Raw genomic sequence first — 21066 nt, 5'->3', positions numbered from 1 at the left:
AATAATCATGTGAATTAATTTCATTTTCCTGGTAAAAGCCAATTTGTGGTTCTTTGAATCCTCTTACACAAATGCTGCAGAGGCAGTGAGTTTGTCTGATGGTATTTGAAGAGAGCTGCAAACCTACACCTCCAGAAAACACAAATCTTTGCTCTCAGCTCTGACTCAGGGTCTCGGGGTGTTGCCAATGATGGTGAAGCAACACAAGAAGTGATTTCCATCTCCCATGGGTCTCTGATATGCCCACACAGCTAAATTCAGCTTTTGCACCTCCAGGTGAACACACCTGCTCCATTCATGTGGGTGACACTTTCCTGCCTGTTGAAAACAGCCCCATTTTACCCTTATCCTGCTTTCCCAGCAAGTTTTCCTCTAATTGGAAAGTGGTTTTTTGGCATTACTTCTTAGTTCCTGAAGTCATTTTTTTTCTCCCTTTCTATTTCCTCTCTCTGTTTTTTTCTTGGTGCTCTGGTTGCTTTATCCACCCTGGTTCTTGTGCTGAGCTGTTTCCTTTTCCCATTACACCCAGCTCAGATGCCCCAGGTCCAACATTGTTAACCCAGCTTGTCCCACGCTCCAGGAAACTCCATTCTCTGTCCAGATTCAGTGCCCTGGCTGCCTACCCAGCCCCTCATTACTCTGTGGCAGGAGCATGTGCAGGAAACGTTCTGGACCTTTTGGGACTGCCTGAGCACTTTCCTGAAGAAAATATCCCAAGTAATGAAATGCCTCGCCAGGGATGCTCTTGGAACAGAGCTGATCTAAAAAAAAAAAAAGGCAGGATGTGCTCCTGCTTGCCAAGGTTCTCCTGACAAACAGCACAAAATCACCCTCTCAGGTGCACTTTAATTGTGTCCCACGTCCTCCCTGCTCTAAAAGCTCTTACTCAGACTCCTGTGCTTGAAAAGCCATGGAAGGAAAAGTGGGTGGAAAATCCTCTGGCTTGTCCTGTGCACCCCAAAGCACAGCTCTGCCCCAGGAGCTGCAGGTTCCTGCTGGGATCTGCCCTGCCAGGCTGAGGAAGCTGCTTGGCCCTGTGAAATGAAGCTATTTATACCTCAGCATGGATCTGTCCTCAGGGCATGCTCTTCCTGCCATTCAGTTCCTGTGGATATTTGTTAGAAGCCAGCAGGCTGTCCTGGGGACCAGGAAACTGCTCTGGACTTAAACAAGGAGTTCAGAGCACACCTATGGCTTTCTTCAATATCTAAACATGCCTTTTGAAGGAAATTGCTGCAGCAGTGTCTGGGCAGCACTGAGAATCCCATCAGCTGTCTCCAAGTGAGGGAACTCACAGATCCTGGCAGTGCCAGACAAGGGTGAGGCCCATAGCTCATCTCTGTGGATGTTTTGTGGAGAGAGAAAGTGCTCAGGGGGGTGTTTGTGAGGCTGAGCCAGGTGCAGGCAGAAAATGTGGAGCCAGCCCCTGAAGGCTGGAGATTCCTCTGAGGTTACAAGCCATTATTGCCAAAAAAGGAAGGGAATGGTATTTTCCCTTAATTCCTGGCCGGCTGCTTGACACCGAGATGAGAACATGATTGTATCGGAAGCCCTGTTATTGGCCATTATTTCCTGTGCTGCTCCTGCTTTCTCAGCCTCCCTGGAGGGCTCTGGGAGCTCTGGCAGGACCTGGCACTCACAGAGATCCCTGTGGGGTGGTGGAGCTGTGACCCTGCTCGTCCCTGGGGTCAGGAGGGGCAGCTGCCACCCCTCAGCTGTGCTTGGGCGCTGAGGGAGGCACAGCTCAGGAGCTTCATCCTGAATTAATTGTTTCCGAAGCCTTTTCTTCCTCCTGCTGCAGCTGCAAGTCCCAAGGACCATCATTAAAAGGAAGACAACCCCTTCTCCCTGTTGGAAATACAGAGTAGCCCAGGGCTGGAACAGAAATAGTTGGGAGGTCTCAACTGAGTTAATTCCACCTCAGCTCTGAGGGATAATCTCTGCAGGGAAAGGCAGGGTCTGGTCCCACACTGCAGTGGCAGCTCCATGGGAAATGCTGCCACAGCCACCCAGACACAGCATCTGCTTCCCTCTGCCTTCTGCAGTTACCCCTTGAGACCAGGGAAACCTCCCTGTGAGGAATATCCCCACTTATTGCAGCCTTTGGGATCCCTGTGCCAAGGGACAGGGCAGGTGTGTGAAAATACAGACAGTCCTCTTGACAGTGTGTTATCCATTTTATTATTATATTGAATCAAAAACACAGGACTGCTCCAGCTAGGAAAAAAATTATCCCAGACAAAACCAGGTCAGCATCCACCCCTTATTCCATATCTTTCCCACATCCCACATTTCCAACACCCCATTGCCTTTCCTGTCTCACATATACACACAGATATTCCCAGCACACAGAAAATGTAACATGGCTTAGAGAAGGAGGAAGAAAAGGGCACATCAAGCAAAAAAATTCATTCCACCTTCCCAAAGGGCTACCCCAGGCTCCAGTCTAGACAGGAGTCAGGACTTGCAGCTCTCAGCTATTTGAAATACTGTCAGTGTCAGCAAAGTCAGAGTCCTGGGGGGGTCAGCTGGAAGAGCTCCTGGCTCAAATCCTGCCTCAGCTCCATGTTCCCTCAGCAGCCCCTGGGTCACAGTCAAGGATCTGCTGCACATTTTGTACCCATGAGTCAGTGATCAGAGCAAGGAACGAGCCCACCCAGTCCTGCTGCCTCCACCTTGTGTGAATTTAGTGCTGAGGTCACTGGAGCTGGGCACATCTTCACAAAGAGTGTCTGGAAAAGTTCCTCAGGTTTCCAGGTTGGGATTGCTGCCCACCCCCAATGGCATTTGCTGTGCCACAGCTGCAGGACAAAGAGAGGCACCTCCTCAGTGTATGGGGCCAGCAACATCCTTCATCTTTTATGCAAAGCAGGGCTGTTATTCTATTTCTTGAAATAATTATGGCCATGATAGAGCTGCTTCTCAAATAACTACTTCAGAAACACCAGTCCCACCTCCTCTGAGTGCAACAGGCCCAAAATGCTGTGTGTGAGCCCAGGGCTGGCTGCCCACTGGGGCTGAGCAGAACAGGGTGGATTCCCCAGTTCCTGCTCATTCCAGGGGGGTCACTTTGAACACACAAACATTTTAACAGTGGACAATTAAACACTGAACATTTGAGCAGTGTGTCCCCACCCAGAGCCATCAGCTGCTGGTGTTTCACCACCTCAGTGGTAGTGAGAGAGGAACACAGGACTGAGGGTGATTTGCCTTCACCTCTTTGGTTCTCAGCACTGGTGTTCACAAGAGCACAGGAAATCCAGAGAATGCCCCCACAGAAAATTTGAGTTCTGGCTCCTTGTAAAGCTCATGTGGGAGCCATGAAGGCACCAGCCACAGTGCAGCCCTGCCAGGAGTCCAGAGCACAAGGACTGGAAATCAAATTTGAAGCAAGACAGACATTTTTATGGGAGCATGAATGGCTGAGGCCATTCCAGAGGGAATAGGGCAATGCATCCAAGCACAACTTGTCCTGCTGGAGCATCTCCCTGCTGGTCAGCCCCAGGGAAGGGCAGGAGTGAAGAGAGTGGTCCAAGAGAGTGAGGAGAGGTGGTCCAAGTGCTGCACCAGGGTGGAGTTCACATCAGCCTCAGCCCAGGGATGAGCAGCCCCTTGGCCTCATCCCTTTCCCACCATGAGATATCTAAAGAGGCTGGAAGTGCATAGAAGTGCCCCTCAGATGAGATCATATTTTGCTTCTGATGTTCTTTGAAGCTGATTCCTGCCTCCCTAATCCTCTTGACAGTTCACAGAGATAATCAGAAAGTGAGAAGCAGAACTGCAGGGCTGGGTATGACAGCTTTGGGCCTTGGCTCACTTTTCCCAAGATTTTACCAGTGGGAACAGAGCTGGAGCTGCATTTCTTCTTTCTTGAGGCTGCAGACTTGCTGCCAGACCTGGGCCAGCTGAGATAGGCAGCTGCTGAGCTGTGTGCCCTGCAGATAAAGTGGCTGTGCCTGCCCACAGCAGTGCTGGGAGGGTTGGCTGCACATCCCAGCTCGGTGTCAGAGCACACAGAACACAGGCTGTGCCCTGGGCAGGACCCTCCAGGATTGATGGCTGCATCCAAGGGAAAAGCAGGATGCTTTTAGCTCTGAATCAAGGCATTCAGTGTCTTCAAATCACATCCTGCAGGGTCTCACTTTAAAGCAGAGGAGACTTGAAGGATGCGATGAGTGAGCAGTGCCAGCTCCTGGCAGCTCAGCAGGGAGAGAGGATCCCTCCCCATGGATCAAGAATTTCTAAATGAAAGCCCAAAGGCCAGAATCACACACACTTCCTCCACTGCTTCCTTCCTGGTTTTTATCCACTCAGTAGCTGCTAATTGCTGAGCCTTCCCCCAGGTGGGAGACCTGTTCTTAATGGGACTTCAGGTAAAACTGGGGAGTATTTTCCAAAAAGTCAAACCTGCCTAAAATCCAATGGGGGTCAGAATTTATAAATTCTTCTGCTGCTTGAAACATAATTCCAGACAAAGCATGGAGGCTTCTTTTTCTGTGGTGTTTTGTTGGGATTTTTTAAATATAAATCTTTCCATTTTGCCTTTATTTGCTTGGCAGCAAGAAGCATTTTGCTTCTAGAATTTTTGAAGTTAACACTTTTTAGAGTAATATTTTTTTTCTCTACAAATATTCCTGTGTTCACAACAGTAATCTCCAGGGGAAGAATGCATTTCATTTGACCAAAACAGAATGCTTCTTGTTGACTCAGAATGGCTTCTGGGGGTTTTGCAGTCACTTTTGTTTTGCCTAAAGAGAAAATATTCTGCTTTCTGTTTAATCTAAACATTCCACCACCAATTCTTTTCATTGGCCTGCCAAACTGAAAGGTCTTTTATTTTCAAAGATCCAGTTTCAAAACAAGTGCCTTTATAGGAGTTACTCCTGTACCTAGAGGCAGCTTTGATGGGTCACCAGGGGGAATTCAGCAGGCCAGGCTGTTTCCTTGTGAAGCTTTCCAAAATACTCTGCCCAAAGTGTCACCGCACTGCTAATGCTGCTATTACTGTGAAGAACAGGTTATAAACCTCCTCTCGATGCTTTTTGACCTTGATGAAGACAAACTTCATGGGGATTATGTCAAAACATGAACTTAAAGAACCTGTCAAACTCTGCGCAGGCTCCCCAGCTTAGGTATGGCTGAGTGAAGAAAATAAATGGCGAGGGCGAGGGAATTATCTTTATCTGGAACAAAGCGAGAGGCAAAATGAGAATGTTGAGGAATTTCACGGACATGAGCAGCAGTGAATAGCTGTCCTCAGAGGCCATTTCGTGCTCATCATCCTCGGAGCTGGCGGCACCTGAAGGGAGAGGCGATGTCAGCTCCGAGGCTCGGCTGTGAGACAAATACCACCAGACAAATCGCTGTCACGGTGCAGGAATGAAAAAAAAAAAAAAAAACAAAAAAAAACAAACCAAATCTTGTATTAAATCCTCTGTGTGTGTGTGTGTCAGGAGGAGGTTTCAGAGGCACAGACACGGAAATAAAGAGCTGTAGGAGAGATTGAATGGACAACCTGCTGAGTGCAGCGCTGAGGGGTTTAAACCCCTCGGCTCCGGGCTAGGGAGGTGTGACAGCTGAGATTGCCCAGCTGAGCTGGAAACCCTCCCAAATCTCATCTCCAGCAGCAATTCATCTCCTCCTGGCCACTACGAGCATCTCAACATGAAGGGTTTCAGTGCCTGAAGGAAAACATTTGACCTTAGAGCTGCTTTTGTGCGCTCCGCGCTCGCCGTCTGTCTGTCCCCGGGGCCGGGCAGGCCCTTCCCGCCCCATCCCGCTGCCGCCGCTTCCTTGGCTGTGTTTGTGTTCCCTGCCGGGCCCTGCTGGGGAAACAGCAACACCCTGGCGTGCCTGGGCTTCCTGCAAACTTCCACTGACCTGAGCAGCCAGACATGCAGTCTGAGAGCCGTGCAAGGACCGTTCCCTCGGCTCCGAGCTGTGGCTGCTGCTGATAAGTCCCCACCGTGCTTCAGCTCTTGTCTTTCTTCATGAGTAACGAGCTCTGCAGCCCGCGGTAAATCATTCTTTTTAATTATCCTCTGGGAATTGCTGGGTGTTTCTTTCTGGGTGAGATTCGTAGGGTATTTCACCTTCCCAGCTCGGGAGAAACAGATGTGCCAAGCTACAGGGAAATACTGTGTTTTCATAAAGGGTTTCTTTGCTGAGGAATTTCCCCTCAGAGTTCAGTGCCAGTGACTGTGGTGAGGACAACACCTGCATTTCCCATGCCACAGCTCTCCAGATTGCAACGCTTGAGTGCAATTGATTTACACCACCTGGACTGGAGATCTTCCTCCAGGCTGAGGTTATCATTTTTAAAGAAAAGTGACCCTGTCCCTTTTGTTTCAAGAAGTTCTGTCTCTGAGAGACTTTTTTACAAGGAGTTAACTGATTGCTGGTGGACTGGAGGTGGTGAGCGTGGTTGTAAAGCTGGCAGTGACACTCCTGATGTTCCAGCAGATCATTTTTCCACGCCACTGTCAGCCTGAACTACTGAGGGGTTTCGGTTTTTTGTCTGCACAAACCATAACAAAGGTATCAGCTGGCAGTTGATTAGCTCAGAATTTATTCTTTGCCATTCTGTTAAGCCCCAAAGCCGAGCCACTTCATATTTGCTTATCTGCTAAGTGAGCAGCCCAGCTGCCTGGAAAGTGCTGGAAAGCCTCTCCTTCCCAATGGCATTGCTTTGCTCCTGCTTAGGAGGGGGTTTGGAGCAGCTGGAGCAGGACACACAAGGTCTGAGCTCTTCTTTATGTCCTGGGGCTCTTTAGTGCTTGATGGCTGAGATAGTTGAGACTGTCCCATTCCTGGAAGTGTCCAAGGCCAGGCTGGATGGAGCTTGGAGCAAGCTGGGATGGTAGATGTCTCTGCCCATGGAACTGGATGGGCTTTAAGGTTCCAACCCAAACTATTCTGGGATTCTGTGACATTATTTTTTCCTTCTACACAGAGTCCCACAGTTAGGGAGGGAAACAAAGCCACCCTGGCCTCAGGGACAGACCCAGGTGCTTGACCTTCCCCTGCAGCTGCCTGGCCCTGTCACTGTCCCCTGATGGCCAAAGTGCAGCCCTCACCTCCTGCATGGGCTCTCATGTCAGAGCTGGAGCAGGGCAGCCCCACAAGCTGCTGCCACAGCAGAACCCCCACTCCAGGAGCTGAAATCACAGAATATTCCAGGTCAGAAGGGACCCCCAAGGATCATGGAGTCCTCTTAAGTGAATGGCCAAACAGGGCTCAAAACCACAACCTTGGCTTTATTAGCACCCTGCTCTGACCAACTGGGCCAATCCCAGTGGCTCCCACAGGTATCCATTCACAGGTATCCCCCCAACCCGTTCAGGAGCTCTGATATTGCAGATGGAAACAGAGAAGGAAAAGCCCTTTCATAGGCAGAGAACTCTCCAGGCTTGGGTATAAACTGGATAAAGCAATGAGATAACACAAGCCACTGAGATAACACAAATCACAGCCATCTGCTCTAGGACACCTCACTGGCTTAGCAAAGAGGAGAACCCATAAAATAAAAATCCTTTTCCTCTTTTTATTTTTTTAAAGACAGTGAGATTGATGCTCAGGGGACCTGACACCCACAGTGATTAACAATCACCACAGCTGAAGCCATCCTTTTCTTTTCCCAATCTTTATCACCCAGAAACTGCCTCTTGCTGCTGCTAAGTGCATGGTGATTTTAAGATACCATCAAGATTTCAAAAAGTGATGGTAGAAAGCCAGATTTATCTAGTTTGGCTTCCAATTCAGATTGTAGCTTATCTGGTATAGTTTATCTGCGGCCCCTGGTTGGACATGTGGCAAGTCAGGGGCAGGCTGCTATTAAAAATCAGTTAGGACTGAAATGCAGCTTCTGTCACATGCCCTGCAAATCCCTGCTTCCCTTCCCATCAGTAACACCATACCTGTCCTGTTGTCAGCTGGGAAAAGGTAGATTAATTTTAGATCCCTTGTGAATTGGAAAATTTGGTAGAGATGAGTCTTGGAGTTTTGGAAAGATGGTGGAGAATGGGTTAAATAATTATATTTTTTCCTGAACAAAAAAGTATAATTATTTTTTGAAATATTTTTGAGACATTTTATTCTGTTTTAACTAAGATGCCTCAATCATTTCACAGTTCAATATTTTCCTGCCTTTTAGGATTATTTCATATTTGCTTCGCTGCCTTCTTTTGATTTATGTAACTTCTTAAACAAACAGTGCTATTCTGAAATTCTTTCTAAAAATACTGGCAGAAATAATTTTAAATTCAGTGCTACCATCTTTTCAGTCAAAATTTGATCCTGAATTGTGGATAGTTTGGTATCAGGAAGCTAATTTTTCCCCCAGCAAATTTCCTCTTGGCCCATATCTTTATCCTATTTCCATCCATTTTATACCCTTGTCCATCTCCTGTGACGTGGCACATTCCTTGACCTTCCTTTTCTCCACAGGACAAGAAATAATTGTGATTACATTTCCCCTGACACCTTTTTGCACTTTGTTGCCAGTAGACAAAAATCTACTTTCTCTGCTTTTTCCTATCACAAATAACCCAATGATCTCCTTTTAATTACCCAGTGTCTTCTTTTAAGTAGAATAAAAATATTGTCACATTTGATACCTCCCAGTGTGGCTCGACTGGAGAGCAAGACTGCAGAGGGATTAAACTGCAGGGATAAACACTAAACACATTTTCATAATGTGACTCAACAGGAGAATTTTGCATTTTTGGGAAAGTGCACGAGTCACTGGAATGAGAATAAATATTTCCTATTTATTTTGGGGCTTGGACCAAACTACAAAGTTATAGTTCAAAGATCAGGTTTCTCAGCTCCAGGCTTGATTAGAACCAGGGCCTGCCTGACCAGAAAGTTCAGATGTGTATCTGAAACTTCCTAAATGTGGGGAGATTAGAGATCTAATGTTTTAACTCCAATTAATCTCTCTCACATAACGTTTCCTGCAATGCCCTTACGCCAAAGTGCAGCCACAATAAACCAGTGGCGTGGAAGAAAAGCTGGCGTAAAAAAACAGCACTAGAAATTAGAGAAATCAGCCAGATTTTGGGTCTTTGTCTGCCTTGGGTCCAGTGCTCATGCTCAGCCCTTCGTCCCAGGTCCACACATGAATCCTACATCTCTTACACAGCGCCCCAAGTTTTGTAAAACACCATCACCACCTGAATGTGCCTGTCACACACACAGCTCCAGCCAACACTTGCTCTCCTCCTGATGCAGCCCATGGTTCCTTTTGTCTGCCAAGGACAAAATTCCCAGTTCTCAGAGCTAAAATGAACCTCCAAACCCCACAAAAGGCAGCATGGCCACTCTGCTGTGTCCATCCCTGCCTTGGTGTGGTTGGGAGTGAAACTGGGGTGAGTTGAGGGGCAAAGGAGCTTCAGCTTTGCACCCAGCTGATTCTCTGAGGGTTAATTCCAGCTGACAACCCTGGGGTATTTCCATGACTTTCCTTATTAAAGGTTGTCATCAGTCAAGAAATGCATGTTGATATCCCCAGGTGAAGGACAGGGGGGCTCCCAAAGCCCAGAAGTATCCTGAACTGGTAATCCATGCAGTTTTCATGTGTCTGCACAGAAATGTGCCACTCTGGGCAATTTCTGGATGAACATTGGGCTAAATGCGAGGAATTGGTCATTGGCTCCAACCCCTGCGTGACAGTGGCAGGGTGTCACTGCATGTCCTGACCCCAAGGGAGCCTTTCTGGGCAGCTCAGTGCTCACTGCTGTGCCCTTCCAGTGACTGAGCAGTTTTCCCAATCCATGTTCTCTTCCCTGCAGACTACAGGAATCCATTTGTGGAGATGCACCCAGAACACCCTGACATCATCTACATCACGGATGATAAGAGAATAGTGGTGATCCCCTGCCGGGTCACCTCGCCAGACATCAAACCCAAGCTCATACAGGTAAGAGGTGGCTTCAGAAAAGCTCAGTTCAAGCTCTGGCCTGCCAATAAAGTGGGGAAAAACAAAAATTTAAGGGTATAAAGCTGGGTAAATTCCATAAATAATAGCAAAGACCCTGAAAATCCACAAACGTGAACCTGTTCTTGCAGTGTGTTACTGCTGAACTGGATAAAAGGATTTTTTGGGGATTAGGCTGAGTTTAGCATTTTTCTTTTTGTTATGTTGTGGCTTGGTGTTCCTCCATAAATTGGCAGAGGTAGATGACAAAGCACTATTTTCCTTCAAAATTCTTTGCATAACACCTGGCTCTCTCTGAAAGGTTCTCTCTTTATACCTTGAACCTCCTTAGAACAATTGCCCATTTTTGCTTCATTTCATCAATTCAAACCAAGTTTCAGCCTTGGGAATAGATGGCTCCAGCATCCATCCCTTTGGCAGCAGTTACACCTGAATGTCAAGGTCACAGCACTGTCTGTGCAGGCCAAGGCTGTTTGGGATAATAAAAATGGAAATTTAAGGTCTGGGCCCTGATCAGTCGATGGAGTCACTCACTTAAAGGGCTTCAGAACTGCCCTCCAGAGCAGCCTGTCATGGAGTGAGGAACAGGACAGAGGTCTCCTGGCTCCAATCCTGCATTTTACGTCAGGAATTCTGTGCCCTTCCCTTCCCCTGCCAGTCTGACAGCTCAGGAAATCCTGAAGGGAACAGGAGCTCATCCTGTGCCCCTTTTCCAGCCTGTTCTGGAGGGACTGTGAGGATTGAGGCTGTTCTGGACATGGCACAGAGGGGTCTAAGCACCTCTGCTCCCCGTGGCAATTCCATGCCTCAGATGTCCCCTTCTCCTGGGAGGCAGCACATGGAATCACAGGGGACTGGGACAGGGCTCCAGCTGCTGCTGGGACCCATGCCACGTTCCCAGTAGAGGTGCCGAGGGACAGCAGGAGCCTTATTGCTTTGGAGATCTCTTATTTTAAATTTCATCAGCAGGGATTAAAAAAGTGGGGAAAGAGGCTCCTCTCCAGTTATCATTTTAGGCTGGATAAGTGCTACCACCTTCCTCCTTGGCTATAAGAATGAAACGTCCCCCTCTGATTTGAGCCTGCTTCACCAAATTCATGGCTGGAGCAGAGCTGCAGACCCTGGCAGCATCAGGCCGACCTTGGAATTCCCATTCCCACATTTATTATTGATGGACAGCCCTGCTCTTCCTGCTTCCCAGCTAAATTCCCAGTCATTTCTCCAAACACAAACTGCAGCCTGGCTGCTGGAATGAAATCTCCACCGAAATCTCTCCCACAAAAAGCTGTCCCCAGAAGATTTCCCCCTCCAAGGCTGAGCAGCTGGGGCTCAGGGCAGGGAGGCAGAGGTTGGGCACAGCTCCCAAAGGAGCTGGGACTGCTGGGATGTGGCACCTTGGGAAGCTCTGGGATCCAGCTGTGGATGGCACTGCTGGCTTGGCCCTGGCTGGGAATCCCACTGATGGCTTTAGTGCATACCTAGAACAGAGGCTAGACAAGGTTAAGAGAATAAAGTGGGTATTTATTAAAGGTCTTCAGTATGTTCACCTTGGGCAGTGCAGAAACCACCAAGGACACACCCAAGATGGACAATGGTCATGAGTTTTTCAGACAATTATAAGTTTGGTCCATTTACATACCAGAGGTTAATCCTCCAATTCCAGCTTCAGGCAGTGAAGTCATATTCCCCCAGTTTGCTGCCCCCAATTCACTTTTATTGATACTTTTCAGGGCCTGAGGCAGTAGAGTGTCAATCTCAGTCAGAATTGTTTTGTCTGACCAAAATGTGAAGGCAGTACACTCTGGATGGAGTTTAGAGTGAGACACTGATGCAGGGCAGGGTTTGAAGAACACAAAAGCTGAAATCCTTCGGCAGCCCCACAGCGCCGGGGTGGCGGCTCCGCGGGGCAGGACAGGGGCGGAGGTGAGCAAGGGGGAGGAGAGGTGAGCCAGCCCATCCGACAAATTTAGAACATCCTCTCCTTCCAAATTTAATCTCCAGGAGACAACTGGACAGGGAAGACAACACTTCAAAGGGAGGAAAGCCACTGTGATTTCCTTCGAGCAGCAATGACGCTCTTTTGTTTGATTGTTTAAATAGGTATTTGTGAATATTTTATGAAGATGTTTAATCTGTGTGTGGTGTTGAAAAGGGCCTCCTGAGTAGGGTTATTTTTCCTTCTCCCTTCCTCCAGGCATTGGGGAGCAGAGCTGCCAAACCCTGAAGTTCAGCTTTATCACGTTTTATTATTCTTGTGGAAAATGGACTCTTTGCCACTGTAAATTAAGTTCCTTATGTTACCATTATACTTTAAAATCACTGTACTCTCTTTAAACATGCTCAGAGAAAGGTACCTCCTGCTTATACTAAGCAGATCCCTGCTATCTCAATATATCATCTTTGTTATTAACAAACTCATGCTTAAGACATACAGTTCAAGCTTTTAATTTTGCTTAATGTGATTTTAATTCAGGGTAAAAAGAGCTTTTTCAGTCATGTCAGTTCTGTTTAGTCACTGATCTGGTTCACTGTGCGTTTGCCACTTCCAGCTTTGACCTTCACGAGTGCTAAAGCATGATTATGCCTCAGGTTTCAGATCTCTTTCTGTAATTTCTCCTATTTTTCCTCATGGTTCTAAACAGATGCCACAGCTTGATTATTTCAAAAGCATTTACAAGAGATCCTTGTTTCCTACTGCTGTCAGAACAAATGCTGCTCCAAAAGACAGGGACTGTCTGGCTGTCCCCCCTTCCCCATGCAGCATCACCAGTTCCTCAGCCAGAATTTCTCTGGGTTTGGTCCATGCTGGAATTGTAACAATTGACCCAAACCAAGGCCAGCCTGGTCACTTGTGTGTCAGAGCCCCAAGCTGGAAGCTGTGTGGAACCAGAGGATTGTTTAAACTGAATCCAATTTAAGCTGCTCTGCCAAACCAGAGTCCTGACTGCTGGGAGACCAACAGGAGCTGCCCACAACAGGAAGAGGAGCAAAACTGTTCCATCAGGGGTGAAATTCCTGCTTTCAGTCCCTTGGTTAGCTCCCAGAGCTGAAGCAGGGTCTCTCTAAAAAGGAAAACCTCCCCTTGCCTCACCTTTGAGCAGCCAGGATATGAGGAGGAGCGGGGAGAAGCAAATAAAGTTAATTACCATGAGGTAACTGCAGGCACACTGAGGTTTGCCCAAACTTCAATTTTGGGGCAGAAGTGATCTCAACTCTCCAAAGAGCATCCTCAGTCCTAAAGAGCCTCCCTGTGTCCTGCTGGGAAAGCCAGAGCTGCCTGTGCTTCCATTCCCCCACCTGCAAACCCCTGAACCCCCCCTCAGGCATTTCAGGGAGCTATTTTAATTTCAAGAAGTTCTTTTGTACACTATAATCCAGGATTTTCAAAATTTTTGGAAAGTAAATTACATTCCCTCTGGCAAATAGAGGATTTCCCTGTGTGTTAATAATAGCAATAAACTGATTATTCCCCCCAACAAAAACCAAGCTGCTCAACACTGGTATTGTCCAAGGTAGACAGAGGAGGGTTCATTCTCATTAAATGAATTTTTGCTCCAGTTTGTTTTCCACATTTGCCTTTTCTATTCTCACTTCTTCCTCATAAGCAGAATTGAGAGGATTTTTTTCAAGAATCTCACAATATTACAAGTATTTATGAATTTAGACCCAAAAGTGCTTTAGTCCCTTTATTTCTGTGATTTACACTCCTAAGTCACCCAGGCTGCTTCCATGGCAATCCTTGGGGTGCTCTGAGAGTGTCTCCCCACTTCTGTGGGTTAGAGAGAATCTGGGGAGTGCCCACAGACCAGAGCTCATAGATAACCACAGTCAGGTGAGTTAGTAAACAATTCTGATTTTGGGAGAGTGAGTGAATAGTGAGTTAGTGAACACTAATTCTGGTGAGTTAGTGAACAGTTCTGATTTAGGGAGAGTCTAACTTCACACATGTTTTTAAAGTACAATGAGGAAAATGTGTGGTAGTTCCATGTGGCACTGGGAGGAAACACCTGAGAAAAGATCACCCCACAAAATTCACATAAGATGGGCATAAGGATTTCCAAAGAAGGGATGGAGGAAATGACTCCCACACATGAGATCGGAGAGCGCTGGGGCTCCTGAAGTGGCTGCCCAAGTGTTGAGTTTCAGAGACACTCCTGCCTTAGGGAGGGCTTTCCTCTTTGCTGCTGCAGATCCGTGTGGACACAGACCCCAAAGCCCTGGGCAAGGTCAAAGCCCTGCCCTGCCCCTAAGCCAGAGCAATCTGAGGGGAGCAGGATTCTCACTCCTTGTCTGTTCCCTTGCAGTACCCTTCTTCTGCAGAGATCAACTTCAAGAAGATGGTGTGGGACCCCAAGAGAGGCTTTGTCATCCCCTCCCACTCCTTTGTGCCCTCTGGGATCCTCACGTGCTCAGCCCACGTCAATGGCAGCGTCTTCAACTCCTACTACATGGCCCAGAGACTGGGTGAGTGCCTCAGTGTCCCTGGCACCTCCCAGGTGTCACTCCTTGCTCTGCCTCAGCTCTGTCTGATACATCTCCCTGGGCTGCATCTGTGGCAAGTCCAAGCTGGAATGCTAAAAGTAAACTCCTTCTTCCTTTTTTTCTCCCTATTCAATAGAACTTGGATTGGAGCCACTCCTGGTTTTGAAAAATGACCAAGTGCTGAGGTGGTACAAAACAGGAGTGTTTTATTCAAACCCCACCAAGGCTTTGTTTGCTTGGATTGAGCTGTATTTACATTAAAACAACTGCTGGTTCAGGACAAAGCAAACAGCAGCTTTCTTTTTGCTTCTGGTCATTAACCACGTGTGATCATCATATAAAAACCTCACTACACTGCTAATTCACATCTTTGCTTTTTAAAGATTTTTCTCTTGGTGATTTACTACACCATTTCCCTTGGATTTACAGCTGAGCTTCGTCTCATAATTAAAATCTGAATTTGAAGCAACTAAACATTAAATTTTTGAGTGCTGGGCATTTATATGAAACCAATTAGAATTTATTTTCCTTTTGTTTTCCATGTATTTTCTTTATCTCCTCATATATTTTCTGTTTACTTGGACTTCATTCCCACTAGCTTATGGCATCTTTCTACGCAATCAGCACTCAGCTTTGAACAACAGCCTTGTAAATTTGTGTGGCAGCCAAATAAAAGTCCTGTAAATCTCTCTCTTTCTCTTTTTTATTCCTTGTTGGAGTAATTTTTTATTAAAATCATGAATGCAAACCTACAAAATCTCTTAGGCCATCCCTCTGCACCTCAGAAGGACCCAGGAAATCCCTTTCTGTCGTGTGTTACTGTCAGTGCCCAGGTGTGGTTTTGGAATTAGCACCAAAAACTGATGGAAGTACAGAGCTGGTGTATTTAAGGCATTGACAAAGGTGTAAGAGCAAGACTTGGGGATCCTATTGGGGAATTTGGGGATCCCGTTCAAGGATTTGGGTTTTCCCATTCAGGAAGGAAAGGGAGCTGGGCAGGAGAGGGCAGGAGTAACAGGTCTCATGTCCAGCAAAAGAGGATCCTGTCATTTTGAGTCCTTTGTCACCTTTGTAACTCTTTTCTGTGGAGCTGATGAGAGGGTTGGAGCCACGGCACATGGCAGGGCAGCCATTCCTGACTGTGTCCATGGGAGCAGGGATCCACTGGTGGATCCCAGACTGATGCAGGGAGTGCTGCTGCTCACAGCTTTGCCTCTCCCATTGCAGAGGGCAGAATACAGAACCTGGCTCTGAAGGCAAGTGCCAGAAAGCTGCTGGTTGGAGAAACTCTCAAGCTGGAGTGCAAAGCAGAGACCTTCATCAACGGGCGCATCGAGTTCATCTGGACGTGTCCCCGTGGCACAGTGAGTGCATGGAGTCCCTGCATTCCCCCTCTTCCCAAAATTCACAGGGATGAGAAAACCTCATTATTGCTTATTCTGAAATTACCCAACCATTTATAAGCCTATCATTGATTGAACTTTGTGTTTGGATGAATCTAAAACTTCTCAGCCTGACTTGAACCTGCAGATTAAACTGCAAACCTCACTAAATAAACCCTGGCAAGAAAAGCCAGGCATGTTTCCTTCTTTTTGGGAAGAAAAACTCCTTCATTCCTTCTGTCCTGGCTGTCTCACAGTGACAAGTCTCAAATGCAGGTTGTAAGCTGTCAATCTCCTCATCTATTTTGGTATTTATGAAGTAGGAAAAAGCAAAGGAAAACACAGCTGAACCTGTGGAAATCATCCCCAAAGAATGAAATGTAAATTCTGAGTCATGAGCTTTCTGTGGATACAATACAAAAGTGCCAAATTTGAAGTAGAAATAAGTAAGAGAATTAACATTTGAGGTACCAAACCCTCTCACTTCTCCTAAAAAAACAAAACAGAGGGGGATCATTTCCCAAATCAGTTCATTTGTCTGAGATTCTATTATTGGATTTGCTTGGTGCTGAGAATTAAAATAATTGGGTTTTTTTTTCTTTTTAGTTCAGCAAAATATGCATTGTAAAGAAACATCTAAGCCTTTTGGGAAGGTGTAAAATGTGATTCCTAAAGACTGATTAACTTTTATTTGTTTCCTTAAAAAAAAAAAGAATGTCTGAGTTTGTTTCAGTGAGGAAACTACAGAAAATATAACATAGAATTTATTGAGGTCCAGGCACTACAGTGTTACTGAATGAATTTGGTTTCTTGAACCCCATATGGTGGAAAAGATTAGTTTTCCTATGAACTCTCCTTATATTTCTAACATTATAAATGTAAAACTTCTTGGCCAAATCTCTGGGATCAAAAATCCTATCGAAAGCGATAATGCTTTCTAAAATTCCCCAGGAATTTGCATTGGCACTTGGCTGTCATAATATATTGTATTTCTGTCATAATATATTTCTTTTAGAAAGCAGGAGGTTTTTAATACAGAAAAAATACTGACTGTGACCAACATAAATTTTAAAACCCTCAAAACCAAACCCTCAGAGCACAGCTCTGACCCTGCAGCAGTTTTACCCTGAGATCCTTGGGATTCAGTCCTGGAGAAGGGCTGGGATGCATCCCCTTGTTTACCTGCCCAGAATTCAGTACAAAGTGCCACATTTCCACTCTGCTTCTCTCTCTTATTAGACTTGATAATGAAACTTCACACAAGAGCTCTTCCTGCTGATCTGCCTTTTATATTATTTATTTCAGTGATGGGGAGATGTGATGGTTTTGATACGAATCACTGCTTTCCTTTACTGGCAGCCTTGGAAAGGGTGAGCACAATCATCCAGTTTACTCTGCTTTCTGACCCTGTTTTTTGTGACTCCCAGCACCCCCACCCCAGGAGAACAATGGACCAGAGTGATGTGGTGTACAAAGCTGGCAGCAGCCTGGTAATTGAAAATGTCACCATGGAAGATGGGGGCCTGTACATCTGCAGGACATTCAATGCCACCAGGCTGGAGGCCAATGTCACTGTCACTGTGTATGGTGAGTGCTGCAGCCAAACCAGGATGGACCAGGAACCAGCTCAGCTTAGAGGATAATGCCAAAATCTGTTGATTGAAATGGCACTAGGGAGAAAGTCAACCTTAATCATCTAAAACCTCTAATTAGTCAATGAGAGTCAGCTCCCGTGTCTTCAAACAAATTCAAGAGGTACATTTAGATGGGATATTGGGAAGGAATCGCTCCCTGGGAGGGTGGAGAGGGCCTGGCACAGGGTGCCCAGAGCAGCTGTGGCTGCCCCTGGATCCCTGAAAGTTTCCCAGGCCAGGTTGGACAGAGTTTGGAGCAGCTTTGGGATAGTGGGAGGTGTCCCTGTCATGGCAGGGGTGGCACTGGATGGGCTTTAAGGTCCCTCCCAACCCAAACCATTCTGGGATTCTGTGATGTCTGAGAGGGCTGAACTGTTTGAAAAAGCTGGCACCCAGTGTGGTTGCTGAGACCTTGAAAATCCCTCCTGTGGGCTCCACATGGACAAGAGATGCCCCAGGGGCAATGCAATGCATATCCTCTGCTTTCCATGTGAATTCGTCCATGTGGGAACAGCCCTTCCTGGCTGAGGCTGGGCTGCACAGGGAGCTGAGGGAACAGCCTGATCCATTTGGCTGTGCAGGTCTGTATTGGAAAAAATCCCATGTGGGAACAGAGCAATCCCAGGTGTGAGCTCTGTGCTGTGCCAGAGCTGCTATTCCAAGTCTCCCTGCTCATTTCTCTCCCCAGAAAAACCCTACATCACGGTCTCACACAAGAAAGGGCCTTACTACGAGATCACCTCAGGACACAAGTCCCTCAAGCTGGCTGCCAAGGTGGACGCCTTTCCTCGGCCCACTGTCACCTGGTGAGTGTCCCAGCAACAGCAGGAACACCTGGGCTCCTTTAGGAATCCTGTCTGGAACAGATCACCACCATTCCTCACTCACCACACGGGTCAGGGATGGGCTCAGAGCTGTGGGCTGAGCTCAGCTGAGGAGCTGTGGCTCCACTCTGGGCTCCTGAGCTCTGGGAGGCTGGGCCAGCCACCCCTCATTCCCAGGTATTATTGTCACTGCTTTAATTGAAGGGATGGGACCACAGTTGGGCTAAAAATAGATAAATCTATTGCTCAGATAAACATCAGTCTCAAAGGCCGGGAGATTTAAAAGAGCACACAGTCAGCCATAGCTCAAAGTAGTCACAAGTTCTTCATTACAAGACAATATAGAACTTTCTGATCCAATGGACAGCCATCAAAAAGTTTATTTTGCTTTTCTAACCTATCACCTTTACTCACTTCTGCTGCACTGCAGCCATTTTATCCAATGGGCTCCTATCACACATGCACACATATGCTTCTATTGTAACATCTAAACTCTCAGCTTAGTCTATACATTTACATTACTACACTATAAACCATTCACCATTTTATCAATACATTTTCTTACTTACTTAAGGCATATTCTTACTTACAACTATAAAAACATAAGTTTCTTATTTTACTGCTTAATGTCGTGTACATTATTTTTACATCAATCCAACTTTCTTCTAAGGCTGCAGAACAAACACTTCAGTGTCTCTGGAAGTTTCTGTCTTTCCATTTCCCACACCCAGGCTGTGTTCTTCTCCTTGCCCTCCAAGGAAAAAATTGTGTTTCACTTTCTCTGGGCACAGAATGATTTGGGAGATCCAAGGAGAAAGGTCTCAGGGAAGGGTTTCCTGCTTACCCCCAGCAGTGGTGGTCAGTCTGAAGGGGGAAGGGGATAACAGCAAAAGGACATATTTTAACATAAGAAATTGTTTCTCTCCAGAACTTTTAAATAATGTCCTCTAATCCTGTGCCAACAGATCCTTGTAGTGAATCTCCTGAGCAAACTAAAGGCTGCACCAGGAGTGCAATGGATCTGCTAAACAGGAGGGGCAACCAACAGCAACTCCAGGAGATATTCAAGTCTCTCTTTACCCTTTCAACACTTGTCCTCTCTCCTGTTCTGTCTTTAACGACCCCATCCAGTGCCTTTTCCATCTTTAACTGCATGAAATCCCATGGGACAGCTGGCAGGGGCGTGCCTGTCCTGGCAGAGAAGATGGCATTTCCCTGGAGCACCTGCCCTCAGCCAGCTGAGAGCCTGGCAGGCAGCAAAAGGATGCTCAGGGCTGGCCTTGCTGCATTTTATTAGCAGTGAAATAACATGAAATCCTCTAATTTTAGTGGAAGCAGTGCCAGGAGGTGTTTTTAATTGCTGCTGTTATTTAGGGATGGGGATGTTTTGGGAGCTGAAGTGGGGAGCGACGCCCTCTCCCTGCCAAGCCTTTGTTCCTGGGCTCACTGTGGGGCTCTTTGGTGGCTGCCTGGGACCACCAGAGCTGCCTTCCCCTGGAGCCCCAGCTGTTGATGTTGGAGGTCTCTCAGGATGGTTGTTTTTATGACTGCAGAGGAAGTTTCCAGCATCCTCAGGCAGTGGGAGATGCCCCAGCATCCTTCCACCAGGCCCAAAGCTCCGTGTGTGGCAAAGCCTGGCCTGTTTCTTAACCATAACCCCACGTGTGGGGTAAGCAGTGGAGAGGAGCCTCTCCTGCAGATGCTGCTCTCCTGCCCTGAGGGAATATTCCAGGCTGGGAATTCCTCACTGACCTCCCTATGGACCAACTTTCTCCAGGTCACAGAGTTAAACTTTTTCAGAAGCAGTAAAGGCTCACAAAGACATCCTGAGAGACAATTCTGCTGAATTCATCTCTTCCTTTAAAGGTGGTGACACACATTTTGCTATTCCATGATTTCCCACACGTGCTGTTGCCCATCCAGCTTCATTTGGGGGCATTTAGATCATAGTTGAGCATGTGAGAGGCACTGTTCATTCAGATAAAATCAAACACCTTTTTCCTGTGTGGAATGAATCCATCCCACAGCGCTGGATATGAGAATCAGTTCTGGTGTGGAAGGGTAACAGGAATAAATATCCAATCCAAGCAGTGATTCTAGACCTGCATTTCCCTTGCTGGGATTACCCTTTAGCCCCTAATGTGGGTGACAGGGTTTCTGAGGGTTCACAGGGACATGACAAGCCTTGATGGAACTTCCCACACAGGTACAAGGATGGCAAACTGATCAAGGACAACCACACCTGCTATGAGCCAGATCCACTGAAATACAGACTGGGAATACGAGATGTGAGACCAAAACATGCTGGGAACTACACCATGGTCCTGAGCAACCCCAAATACGGCCTCTACAAGAACCTCACCATGCAGCTGGTGGTGACAGGTAAGGACTCGTTGTGTATAATTCCTTCTGCTGGGTTAGTTATCCTATTTTGTGTGATCCTACTGTGCCAGTCAGCAGGAATGGGTGGCACTTCCCAGGGTTTAGGACTGCCCAGAGATCACCACCCCCCTCAGGAAGCACTGAACCCCTCATTTCAGCTGCTCTGAGGAGTTGGTGTGACCCTGGCTCATGCAAGTCCCTTCCCCTGGAACACTGCACCTCCCACGGCACTGAGTGCTGGGACAGTGGCTCCACACAGGGAGGTGGGAATGCCTGAAAGGCCACAAACATCACATTTTTACAGGAGCTTGGGAGGATATTGAGTAGAGAGGTCTTAGAACTGGGGGCAGAGTTTCCCAAGAGAAGGGCTGGAAGTTTTATCCCTTGAGATTTCAAAGCAGCTTGGGCAAAGCACTGGAGAACAT

At 47.0% G+C, this 21066-nt stretch overlaps 1 protein-coding gene across 1 annotated transcript in view; it reads left to right on the top strand.

The window, feature by feature from the left end:
• Positions 1–21066, top strand: part of LOC132079830 (vascular endothelial growth factor receptor kdr-like) — a 130288-nt gene that overhangs the window by 41470 nt on the left and 67752 nt on the right. Inside the window, exons 4-9 of the mRNA XM_059482649.1 lie at positions 9792–9919; positions 14242–14401; positions 15647–15783; positions 17229–17388; positions 18124–18241; positions 20466–20641. Of these exons, the coding sequence (XP_059338632.1) occupies positions 9792–9919; positions 14242–14401; positions 15647–15783; positions 17229–17388; positions 18124–18241; positions 20466–20641 (879 nt within the window). The remainder of the gene's footprint in view (positions 1–9791; positions 9920–14241; positions 14402–15646; positions 15784–17228; positions 17389–18123; positions 18242–20465; positions 20642–21066) is intronic.

The sequence above is a fragment of the Ammospiza nelsoni genome, chromosome 15 (assembly GCF_027579445.1).
Source record: "Ammospiza nelsoni isolate bAmmNel1 chromosome 15, bAmmNel1.pri, whole genome shotgun sequence".
Taxonomy (NCBI): domain Eukaryota; kingdom Metazoa; phylum Chordata; class Aves; order Passeriformes; family Passerellidae; genus Ammospiza; species Ammospiza nelsoni.
Note: the sequence above shows the minus strand (reverse complement) of the source record. Positions and strands in the feature narration are given on the sequence as shown.